At 36.8% G+C, this 11,673-nt stretch overlaps 1 protein-coding gene and 1 long non-coding RNA gene across 8 annotated transcripts; one reads left to right on the forward strand and one right to left on the reverse strand.

Moving 5' to 3' along the window:
• The first annotated feature begins 1,607 nt into the window (after window positions 1-1,607).
• LOC125384719 lies at window positions 1,608-3,923 on the forward strand. The gene is made up of 5 exons (XR_007223436.1): window positions 1,608-2,142; window positions 2,318-2,500; window positions 2,579-3,055; window positions 3,196-3,467; window positions 3,786-3,923. It is a non-coding gene; the product is annotated as an uncharacterized LOC125384719 (long non-coding RNA).
• Window positions 2,518-11,670, reverse strand: LOC100644753. Of its 7 annotated transcripts, XM_012320884.3 has the most exons (5): window positions 11,537-11,668; window positions 4,957-5,180; window positions 3,802-4,341; window positions 3,200-3,354; window positions 2,518-2,770 (listed from the first exon to the last, which is right to left on the reverse strand). In XM_012320884.3, exons 2-5 carry the CDS (start codon window positions 5,108-5,110, stop codon window positions 2,636-2,638), a joined length of 984 nt encoding a protein of 327 aa, XP_012176274.2. In that variant the 5' UTR covers window positions 5,111-5,180; window positions 11,537-11,668; the 3' UTR covers window positions 2,518-2,635. The 7 variants fall into 7 exon arrangements, with proteins under 7 accessions (XP_012176274.2, XP_048260372.1, XP_048260368.1 ...); XM_048404415.1 differs by lacking the exon at window positions 4,957-5,180 and having other exon boundaries at window positions 11,537-11,670; XM_048404411.1 differs by lacking the exon at window positions 4,957-5,180 and having other exon boundaries at window positions 3,802-4,507; window positions 11,537-11,662.
• Between the last annotated feature and the right edge of the window lie 3 nt (window positions 11,671-11,673).

Raw genomic sequence — 11,673 nt, forward strand, 5'->3', positions numbered from 1 at the left:
TCGAGGCACTTTTTTCCATATCGATGATAAACGGAATATACAAAAAACGGTTCGATTCAATCGGTAGAAGATTTTAAACGATATCTTATCCTTTAATAATAGCTGATTTGAAATGCAAATTTCTGAATCCGTCACTGGCAGGACAGCCGCCGTTAGCCGCCTCCGCCACCTCCCTAGCCTATTGATCGACCCCCGAGCGAGCAAGGAAACGCAAAACCAGATGCGCCATAACACCAGCAGGCTCCCATGAAAGCGATACCGATACGTTCGTCGACAGGATTGCACGCGTATCGTCTAGGATCGAATCATGGGGCATCGTACACCGATCCCCTGCCAGCACCTGTTTTCAGAAACGACGTGGTACAACGGCGATCCTCGCAGAGAGGGAACGTGCCACTTGTTGGGATAAGAATCTTTCTTTTTTCTTTCGCTCTGTAAATAGCTGAAGTCAAAAGCCGCTTTCTATTCACCGAAAAGGTGAACCAGACAGGGCTTGTTTATTCTTGTGCGACACCTCTTACAAATGCCCTTTTCCGAGAACTATGCTTTTTATAGAGCGAAGAAAGGGAGCTCGTTAACGGAGAACATTGCTGGCAGGGAGCGGATTAAAAATAACAAGTAAATGCTGATTAGAGATTGCCGATAATAATCATCTGTCGGTATTAAAAAGTAAACGAGTAACAGATAATTGTAGTTAATCAAAGTAGATTAGTTTGTCCGTGAATAAAGTACACTGATAAAAAGAATAAAAAGTAGCAGACAAAGAAGAACAGAACAAGGTTAAATATCAACGTAGAATGTTGATTAGAGTAGTCTACGCTATCTAAAAATTTACAATAATTAACGTGCGATTGCATCGATATGCCAATCAAGTTATATGTTTTAATACGCAATTGAAATATTATATACATATTTACATTGAAATTTATGGAGACTAACTAGAGATGCGCCGTCCGTTGACCGTTTCTGAGCGTGACTGATGAAGGAAACTGACCTTTGACATTAGTCGAGAACTAGCCGAATAAAACGAATGTTATCGGGTGGACGCGCGTTATGCCGACGAATTCGGCCTATTTACGAAAGATGAAAGGGAAAGAATAAAATTCGCCTGTCAAAAGAATAGAGATTATGCAAGGTTAGTGACGCGCTTTCCCTGTGGGCTGGCATAAAAGCGAGGCGGATCGCTCGATGGACGGTAAAAACCATTTCTTTTGTACAGCGGGCGATATACATGTAAGAGACGTTTTATGAATAGGCAAGCACGATTCAATTCTTCTGCAAGTTTTAAATGCCGAGGGAAAAAATCTGTTCAGATCGGTGTTCATCGCAACGTCTAAAACGTTTCAATGGATCAGGCGATCCAGTTAGGACAAAGACGATATTATTTAACTGCCTTTTGAAAGTTCATCCGAAGAATCTAGATACAAGGAAGAATTTCGTTATAAATATGCACGATCTTTTGTGTAAAATTCTGCTAAAAGATCAAATCAAAATTGACCTTGACGCGTCCTTAATAGTCTGGCCTCTGGTTTTTTCCATGAAACTTTAACGACCCCTCCGACCTATTTTAACCTTCTCCTTGGTCGGCACACGTATTCGCAAATGAAAAAAGGACACTTTTATTCTTTCATTTAAAAGTTTATGTGACAGATTTACAGCTTTCCTTGGAAGATATATTTAAATTCTTCTGAAGATATTTCCTTTAAAATTTGCGGCTTATTTGAAGAAAATACCAGGCACCAGGTAAGTAAACGAAGCATTAAAGTTTCTGCCGGTTTAACGTTATTCTTTGTAAGTTAGATTATAAATGGAACACGGTACATAGTATCCGTGTTCCAGTCACAGATGATCAGGATATACACCGAGTGACGTCAAAACATGTTGAACGAATCTGTTAGAATGATATGCATATGTATACTGTGACGTAAGTAAAAGATTCCTCCGGGCAATGGAAGGAGGGGAAGAATGTGTTTAAAGAGACTCGTCCGTCCAACGTTGACCTTCCGTCCGAATATCCACGTGTTCCACTCGGTGGCTAGGAAAGAAACGCGGCTTTGCGGCTGTTTTATACGGTACAAATATCTGCAACTCTTCTTGAGACCGTCATTAAAGAGACGAGAAGCGGTGTTAGAAAACGGGCAAGTACGTGGCGTTGTTATGTTCTTAGCACACTGAAGTGGTCCAATTGAGTTTCGGACCTTTTTTGTTTGCTCCGAGAAGTTTATAGAGAATAGTCTATGATCCTCGATGCAATTGACTGAAATACAATTTTCAGAAGGTTTTAATTATCGTGGAATATAATATCTTTAATTTTTAGAACGCCAGCGGTATATAACATTAAACTGGGAAACAAAGATACGAGGATCGAATGTAGTCAGCCAGTAATAATCGCTGCATTATTTTCATTGGTTCACCGGATAAAGCGCATCCGGCCCTTGAATACCGCGTGCGGTCAGGAATACCATACCGAGTAACTTTTAAAAGGAAACATATAGAAAATGTAATTACATATATGACTCATTTGAAAAATTGTAATGTAATTTTCAAGGCTTTTCTTAATCCTTATAATTCATTACAGAATATTTAAATATTCTCAACGCGAGAATGAGACAATCTTATTTTCATCCTTCTTCGTTTATCGTTCCCTTAACCCTGCGGTTTGGCTTGGCGTCACAGCGTTTCGATCTTCTACCTCGTAACCATGCGGAGATATTGGATTTCTCCCGGGATTATGGAACAAGGTGTGTTCCCCGTCGCCCCATGGAAAAGGCTATAGAAGGGAAATATTTATAAGTCACTTACAGGGATAAGGCTTGAAAGGTCTCAGCTTGTGAAATCGGTCACGATGTAAAATTATCAAATCCTCGAGGCAAGAAAGAAGAAAAGGTAATGAAGGGAAAAGTATCAAATTTCCGTGGTGAAGGCAAACGATTCGTAAGACTTCATTAATCGATTACGGAGAATACCGCACAAATGGATTACCTTTCAGAGATGTACGAAGCAGAGAGCTTCGTTAGACCGAAGAATCAGTATAAAGCTTAGATGTTACGCAAAAGTACGCGTGCATTATCGATTAATAAAGATATTAAAATCGAATTTGTATGATATTTAACTTAAAGATAAAGTTTCTCGATTCGTTATTTAAAAGAATATGACAATCGTGAAGAAGGCATAAAATTCATATGTAAAAAGCAGGTACCTTAGTTATTCGCCTCATATAAGGAACATCAATGAACACAGGCCTCGGTTGTTTATCCGATTCTTCCACCTTGGTGTAAACGTAACACGATATACCTATTAACACGATCGCACCGATGGCAGTCACCAGTTGCAAAAGTTTCTCTTCATAGGCCACTGTACTTGCAAAGCCACAAGTTATATCGTTAAGTAACGTACATACAACGAAGCTGATAAAGTTTTTCGCGCATCGCTAAACAGCAAAGATGAAAATTCAGCTGCTAACTAAAGTGAGTCAACTTTTAATAATTTTTATATACGTATGTACTTTAAGATAACATCGTAATACAGGTGTTGCACAATATGTACATCGTGGAGTAGATAAAAAAAAGTTGTTGTCTCAAGAATGACATGATAGTTAGTACTCGGAATTAACTTAATCGTTGATTAAAAACGATAATATACAACGCATTCTTCTCTGTATCATTATATTTTTGACCTATAAAACAATGACAATCTAAAAATATTTCGAATTCAAAGTCAATTTCCTATTTCTCAATCATTTTTCTCTCTTTCCTCTAATTGTAAGTAAAAAATTTTGTTTCTAGGAGTTTAAAACTTTACCTGTAGGACAGTAATCTTTTACGTCCGGACAAGGGAACGGCGAATGCTCTTCGCAATCATCCTCAACTGGTAATTGACATTTTCTCGAAGATTTTGGACATTCTTCCGCATCTTCGTCAAACTTTGAATAACAATCCTTAGAAACATCTTTGATTGTTGTCCCATCGCAATCATCCGATTTCAATGTTTTATCGCAAGGGGGATCTTTGGAGGAGGAATAGTTACGAAAGCTCATGGAACAAAATATCGCTTCGGATAGACCTCTCGATCTCCATAAATTTTTACACGCAGACTTCTGGTAAGATGGATTTTCCGTGAAAGAATGGAACTTTAACATCGAATTCGACAACTTCTGCATGGATGAACTATGGTATTCCGCCGAAGGACAAAATTCCTTGGAGAACTTCCAAGAGTGGTAGATTGGCGCCAAAGGGAACTGCGAAAAGATCGACGATCCACTGTCGAGCAAGAAACCTCTTCTCTCAATGTGTGTCTTCATTTCACAGCGATATTCACGACTGCTCATATACCTGTTTCTTTCTGAAACGAACTTTAACTGGAGAACGTCGGAATTATAAAGCTTCTCTTTCATACGAAAACCGTGAATATCTTCGGTCTCCGAAAACGGTTGCAATACACAAAATGTCGACTTCTGTTACGTTAAAATAGAAACCTTGCTATTTATGCTAATGAATTACACGAGATCCTGCAACACAGTCAGAACCGTAAAACTTTTTGCAGTCTTGCTATGTATGAATTTTAAACAGACAGTTTTAGTAACTTCCTCGAGAAAGAGATAATTTCTTGTGTAGACAATTATTCAAACGGTGAACGTGTTGCATTTTCATGACAGAAATTATACGAAATCCTTTTTGTCGTACAGAACATTTAGTTCTTTGAATGGAACACGGATAGTAGTTGTTGCACAGAATATCGCAGCTTTAGACAAGATCATTTGCCAGCAGGCATCTCACACGTTACAAAGCAATAATGACAAAGTTCAAACGAAATACGCCCAGAGACCCTTTTATTAGAATCTTTAAAAAGAAATTAAATCTCATGTATCGTTGCCATGTCGATAGCACGATCGTTCTATTGTAATGTCTCTCTAATAACGAGTCGCTTATATCTCGTGAAAAAAAGAGAATTTTATACCTCCATTTATCGCGAGCAATTTTCCGTTCGACGATTCGTATCTTGAAATATCATTGAGCCAACCTTTACTGCTGTGCCAACGATACCCTGTGCTCCAATTTCTTTTTTTCTCGTCCAAGAAACCGGTTACATTTACGCTCGTTGAAAATACCATTCCAATATCCGATTTGATTAACGTGGAACGCGTTGTTCCGTTGACAAACGCCAATGACAGGATCTTTAACCTACGCAAAAGTGAGAACATCGCGATACCATGCCTTATTGCTGTTTTATGATCTATCCGTGCTTTTTAGATAGAAGATCGCGATTTGGACACATTTTTCAGGAAAAAAAAAATGCGTATGCCTTGCCATACGAAAACGTAACTTTTTAGTCTCAATTGGATATACGGATTCTTTTGTCACGTGAACTCATCCTCCTTTGTTCCTTCGAGCGTATTTTCACGTGCGTCAGTATTTAAAGAATTCGATACAGCTGATATTTCTATGACAAATTCCTTCAATTAGTTGGGAAGCTTCGTAGGAACGTTAGATCGCGAATTTTCTTCTTGTACGAATTTCTATTCGATATTAGAAGATATTTTGAAGTACAAGGTAGGTACTGAACGAAGATCATTGACATGATTTTTTGTATTACGTCTCTTAAGTTAATAAGCGAGGTAGTTCTCACAGTATCTAGATCAAGCATTTCCTTTTCTGGAATGGAATAGAACAGGCATATCCTCGGAGCTTATCTTCGTTTCATGACAAACATCGCACATCCGGCATACGAGTATACAACTCCTGTGACGTTTGCAAATCGACCGTATTTATAGCAGTCCTTCCGCTCTTCTCTCTGTACTCACTGTGAAGTTTCAATCTCTGTTTCGTGGAAATTCGCGGCACAACTTCGCCGATCAACACGCACGTTCCAATCAGGTACGTGCGACATGTGCAAACATTTTACATATCGAGTCGTATTGCAAACGATATCTTATTTAAAAGCGCGATATTTTTCATCGACAGACGTGCAGTTTTAAACTGTGTAACATCATCGGGCAAATAACTCGTTTTTACACAAATGTTTCTGCTTATCAAATATAGACATTTCAATAATACTGTTTCATAATGATATTTCTTGTACTCTTATAGTCTGCCTTTGATTGCTTTGAAATATAGTGGCTTACGAAAATATTTGAAAATACATGGAAACATTTTCTGAAGGATTTTCTAGGACATGCCACATAATGCGACTGTCACGATCAAAAGTTTGAAACAAATTCGAAAATGTACGAAGACGATAGAACATGCCTATTGCAAATATAAGTCTCAATATTCGTTGCAATCACTAATTAATTATATGTTTAAAACGATCATTTTATACTATGTACTAGTTTTTTTTTAAACACTCGCAATAAATCTCTAGCAACTTTTACGTACATTTCCAGATTGGTTTCAGATTTTATCACTATAGTTATGATAACCGTATTTCATTGTTCAAAAGCTTTCTATAATACAGGCGATATATTCATAAAGATTTTCCATAGCAAATGTCCAAATACTTTCGCGAATTATTGTTATGACAATTGAACGTATGTTCGAGGAATATCTGCACTTAATTATATTAATAAAAGTAAGACACCTCGTATGGATAAATGCGCAGTAGAATAAATGAATCAGCACTCGAAATGTAGTTTATTGAAGCGCCAGAATGTCTGGGGTCAGTAGAAAGCGATAAATACGTAGTGGTCTATATATCATGGTTTATGCTAGCGTTACAATATCCGCAACATTATTTTGTAATTAGTTTTTCTTTCTATGTGAATCTCGGTAAGAAACACGGTCGAGATTTTCATACGCAATAAATTTCCGGAACTTTCTCCATTAAAATGAAACAACAATTACCGGATACGCTGTGACATTAATCTCCGGCGTTTTAATCTCGCAAACAAAAGGAAAACGAAACGAAAAACATTTTCGCTGAATTTTAGTAAGGATTTGAAATATTATCGTGGTGTGGCGAGTGTCGAAAGTTGGAAACAGAATGCAAGGGAGCGGTGACACAGAAGAACAGATAACAATAATTTAATATCGAACACACGAAGATCTATTTCTTTCACTAAATCCGTTTTCACGGAAAGCTCCGCAGAAACGTTCCAACTTCTTGATGGAACTTCGAACCTTTGACATTAACCGAGTAATTTCCAACGAAGCCTCTAAAATTTTTACGACTCCGAGTTGTAAACTGGAAGTACGATAGTTTAAAGAAGGAAATATTGCGATAGGTAGGAGGATATTTCCGCTACCGTCGTAAAACCACGGGAGAAGAAATAATTATGAGAATCGTGGATTACTATAATTAATCCGTTGATGACACGAAAAACGAGTGGAGCAACGTAACTTTGCGTTTTCATTATCTGTACATTGGAAATGCAGAGTCGGTGGTAATTTTCAGTAAAAGGTTTGCCTGGGGAAAATTCAATTGCTCGTCGCGAAGTTAAATGAAAATGAAATAATTAATCTTCCGACAAGGACTTTGTCGCAATCGATATTACACGATGATATCGCTGCGATGTTCAGCTCTCCCTTTGGAATCAGCTACTTTGAAAAGAAAGAACATTATTTTTAGTTATTGTCGTCGTTTTAATAAGATTTTGTATAAGGATTCGAAGATGAACCCCAAATATTTATGAAATTATTTCGGTAACTGTACCAGATATACATAAGAAACAAACTGGAACAGTGTTTTCGTGGCAGAAATAATACCAGTGAAAATAAACGAAAATGCGAGGAGTGAAATTACGAAGAAAATTGAGATCGGAAGTGCGGTCGATAAAGCGAACTAAAATGACTCTTCTTCTATTCCAAACATCGATTAACCCAAAATCTTAATTAAGATCATGTGAACAAAATCAATCAGAAAATTTCACTAATTACGTTACATTTCATCTAAAAATTCTTATCTATCCAAAAAAAAATAATTCTTATCTATAATAATTTCCATTCCCATTAATACATTTGAAGTTTTTGTACTATTGCTGTCGTACTACTTTTGTACCACTAATAATATAATGGTTGTATGTTGAATCTATTTCTTTTGAAACAAATCATACGTTTACGTCTTCGATCTTCGAGACATAGATCTGTAGATATACATATATATTTCGTCTAGCGTGTCCAAAGGAATGCAATCATGAAATGGCGCAAAATGGAGATGATGATAATTACTGCTCGACGATAGAGCAGGAACAATAGAATCGCGTTCGACTGCTAGCTCCTGGAAAACAGGGATACGTCGATGCGCCTTGCGCGGCAACCTTTGACATTTTCAAGAGGACGGGTCGAAGTATTTCCACCCTCCTGGCCTAGGTACAGCCCGCTTTTCGTCAGCCCGACATCCGGTCGTGTAAACGTGTGTGTACATGGCGAGGCGAAGAAGGTAGTTAAAATGCTTACAAAAAAGAGAGAGAAAGGAGATAATTAAAGCGTATTGCGCATTAGGAAACACGAACGGCCGAACATTTTTTCATTTAGCTGGCGAATCGTAATTGGAAAGTTACGCGGAAATCCTTTCGATTTGCAGTGAAGGGCATAATGAAAGTAAACCGAGACGAAAGCGAAACTAGGTCGATAAAATTCTTTTTTGCTGCTCCTTTTTCCCCTTTTCTCTGCTCCTTTTTAATGAACGTTCCAACTTGTACGTAATTGGACGTTGAAGACCGGGGATGATCATGGAATTATTTCGAGTATCATCGATGCAACGCCCAGTTTTAATTCAAGACGATGCACCATGATGTTTACATAGATTGTAAATGAGATTTGATCCAGTTGCTGATACGACCGCAATTGTGAGACTAGAGCGTGACTTTCGCGCTTGAGAATAATAATGGAACCTCCTTTGACCTTATTTTTTCTTAGAAAGTAATGGACGTGTCGTATGCTGCACCGTGCTTCACGATTATAGTTGTCTGACTAGTCAAGAAAAAATGTTCAGGAAATTAGATTTAGTTTAATAAAAAGTAATTAACTTGAAACTTTATATCGTCCGACTACGCAGTATCTAGTCTATCGAAAGGCACAATTAAGCATACTCCCTTCTCTGTATCAAATTGTTGTTAAATTAGGCGAACAAATTCATTTACTTGAACAATGCAGTCCTATGAACCATTCAACTAAAGAATTCTTGCCATTTATAACTCGGTATTTTATCACGATACGATAGTACCACCGTAGACGTCCATAAAATTTTTTAATATCAAGAGAATGCGAAGATGAATATTAAGGTAGACTTTATGAAATACTTCTCGGGCGATAAAATCTACTTAAACGCCTCATAACGAATACAGATAAAACAGCAAATGCAAATATCTATATAAAAGAAGGTACGTACCAGCAATATACTCATGACCGCTCGATTATTTCCACGACAACACATCAAAGTAACAGTTTAATCTCTAAAATCTAATCGATGTATACAAAAGGCCAAATCTTGAAGAGTTTAATTAATGCAGCAACTTAGTTTGTCGTGTAAATTGCACCTGTACAGCGCAGAAACGCTAGGCTGCATCTAACAAATGTCAACCACGAGGTGAACCCTGCCAATTCGCTTCCATTTGCGATTAATGCGCAGGGGGAGGAAACAGAATCTCCTCTAAAGGGTAATTCTAAAAGGTTGCTTGGAAACTGAAACAATTCAATTTCAATATAACGAGAGACGAGAGGGCAGGCGTAACGATATAGTCAACCACGGTCCACAGACAATTGCTCGAGTCTTCGTTGGAATGTGATTAACCACCCTATTCCCTTCTGCATCGAGACGAGCCAGTAATATCGAGGAATTATTTCCAGGCATAAATTTTTTTCTTCGATATGAGTATAAAAACCATAAGAGTTCATCGTACTCTGCAGACACATCAGCTTCTAGGCAGAAATTCCGTAAGAGGATTACATTATCCTTGTTATGTGCCATAGCGTGAGACTGTTTTCCATTAACTTCCCTTCACGGTTCATTATCAGTCAAGTGTATTATGCTGACATTGAGGTGCATTTACCGACTATCTTTGCGTGATGCACTTCATATGAAATTAATGAGAACGGTTACCTGTGAGAACGAATCGAATTAACGCATATTAAACATGCATTAGCGTTTTACGAGGGTACTTATGTGAAATAAAGATTGCACGTGGGATTATAAAGAAGTAAGACGGTAGAATAGGAGTGAAGATATATTGGAATAGATTTGTAAATGTTATAGAAGTTGTTGATTATTATATTAGTGATTAATAAAAGATTGTCAGAGAAATGAGTAGAATGACAACAATCCACAAAAATACCAATGATCTTAAAACCTCTTGGAATTCGTATGTTGACTAACGTAATTAATTTCGCCTTCCGGTGTAAATGAATGCCACCGCCGCAAACCACGTGTCCACGTCGCTAATTACAATCCACGATAATTAGGAATGATGTATTACACTGACGCGATGTTCATATAAACACGTAATGTGTAACATTCGCAATTAATTCTTGAATGAGAAATGAAACGTAGCTACTCGAATGGCCAAAAAGAATGAAATACACGAAATTCTTACAAAAAAAAATTTGAAATTTTTAATTAAAAATTTTTAACTGTTGAAATATTATTGCACGTATAGGTATAAAAACCATTCTGCACTCTACATCATTAATTAAACTGCTAGAAAATTCATATGTTTTAAATGTTTCTGAAAGAGTAAGTTTGAATTCGATCGATCTCCCAATTTGTTGACGTCACTAGTTACGTCACATAAACGAGGATGGAAAATGTCTGATACAATTTCAATGACGTAGCGATGCTTTCTAGCCCTTTAGAAATTCAAAAATTTATATAAATATACGATATAGCATATGGCAGATAGAAATAAAATCCTATTGCACCCTTAAATAGAGATTAAATTATGTGTTTCATTAAATTGCATAGAATTAAGAAAGTTTTTAAAATATGTTTACAAATCTTACAATATGTTTACTATGATAATAATATCTTGCAAATGTATTCCCGTTATAAAAGTTATAATTAATTTTATTTAATTTACACTAATTATATAGGGATATATCGATCGAAGCATTCTATTAACCTGTTACTGATGAATAGCGCTAAATTTAAGAAAGATCACTGTTCGAATAGGTTTCAGAGCACACTTATGAAAGTGACTTTGTATAGTCCCATTTCAATTACATTCTCTCCGAAATATGCAATAAATAACTAAATAAGAATCAGTATTTGTTAAAATTGAGAAACTATTCTTTACAATAAAACAAGATAGTGTATATTATAAACAATGCAATTAACAAACAGTTGGTTCACGTCTAACACATTTGCATTTCCTTACAAAACTGTCGTAACAACACGATTTTATTACTGATAAAGTGCAATCTACTTCTCATTGTTATGTGAAATCATAGTGTTTGATACATCGTGCAGATAATCGTTGCATCGCCAACAGCGTTTTTGTATAAGCGAAAATACGTAGTTGGCAATAGATCTGACAGTTAAATTCTTTGAAAAACTAATCGATCATGGTTACGGTGTATCGCGTGTAGCATGCACTGTACATACATACCAATTCACCGAGAGATTTCAACCAGTCCTCTTGTTTCCTTGGTTCACTTATACAATAGTGTTCATATATGCACACATACAAATGAGAGCAATCATAGGCAACTACCGCGATTATCCCATTGCGAGGTGTCTATCGTT

The sequence above is a fragment of the Bombus terrestris genome, chromosome 3, assembly GCF_910591885.1.
Source record: "Bombus terrestris chromosome 3, iyBomTerr1.2, whole genome shotgun sequence".
Classification (NCBI taxonomy): Eukaryota; Metazoa; Arthropoda; class Insecta; order Hymenoptera; family Apidae; genus Bombus; species Bombus terrestris.

Bases quoted from the DNA above. Each gene is read 5' to 3' on its own strand.
- LOC100644753 (XM_048404410.1), bottom strand. From the start codon at position 5,200: ATGTTCTCACTTTTGCGTAGGTTAAAGATCCTGTCATTGGCGTTTGTC. The intron at 4,342-4,956 runs GTATAAAATTCT...AGTTCGTTTCAG, and splicing joins ATTGCTCGCGATAAATGGAG to AAAGAAACAGGTATATGAGC. The intron at 2,771-3,199 runs GTACCTGCTTTT...TCCCTTCTATAG, and splicing joins ATATGAGGCGAATAACTAAG to CCTTTTCCATGGGGCGACGG.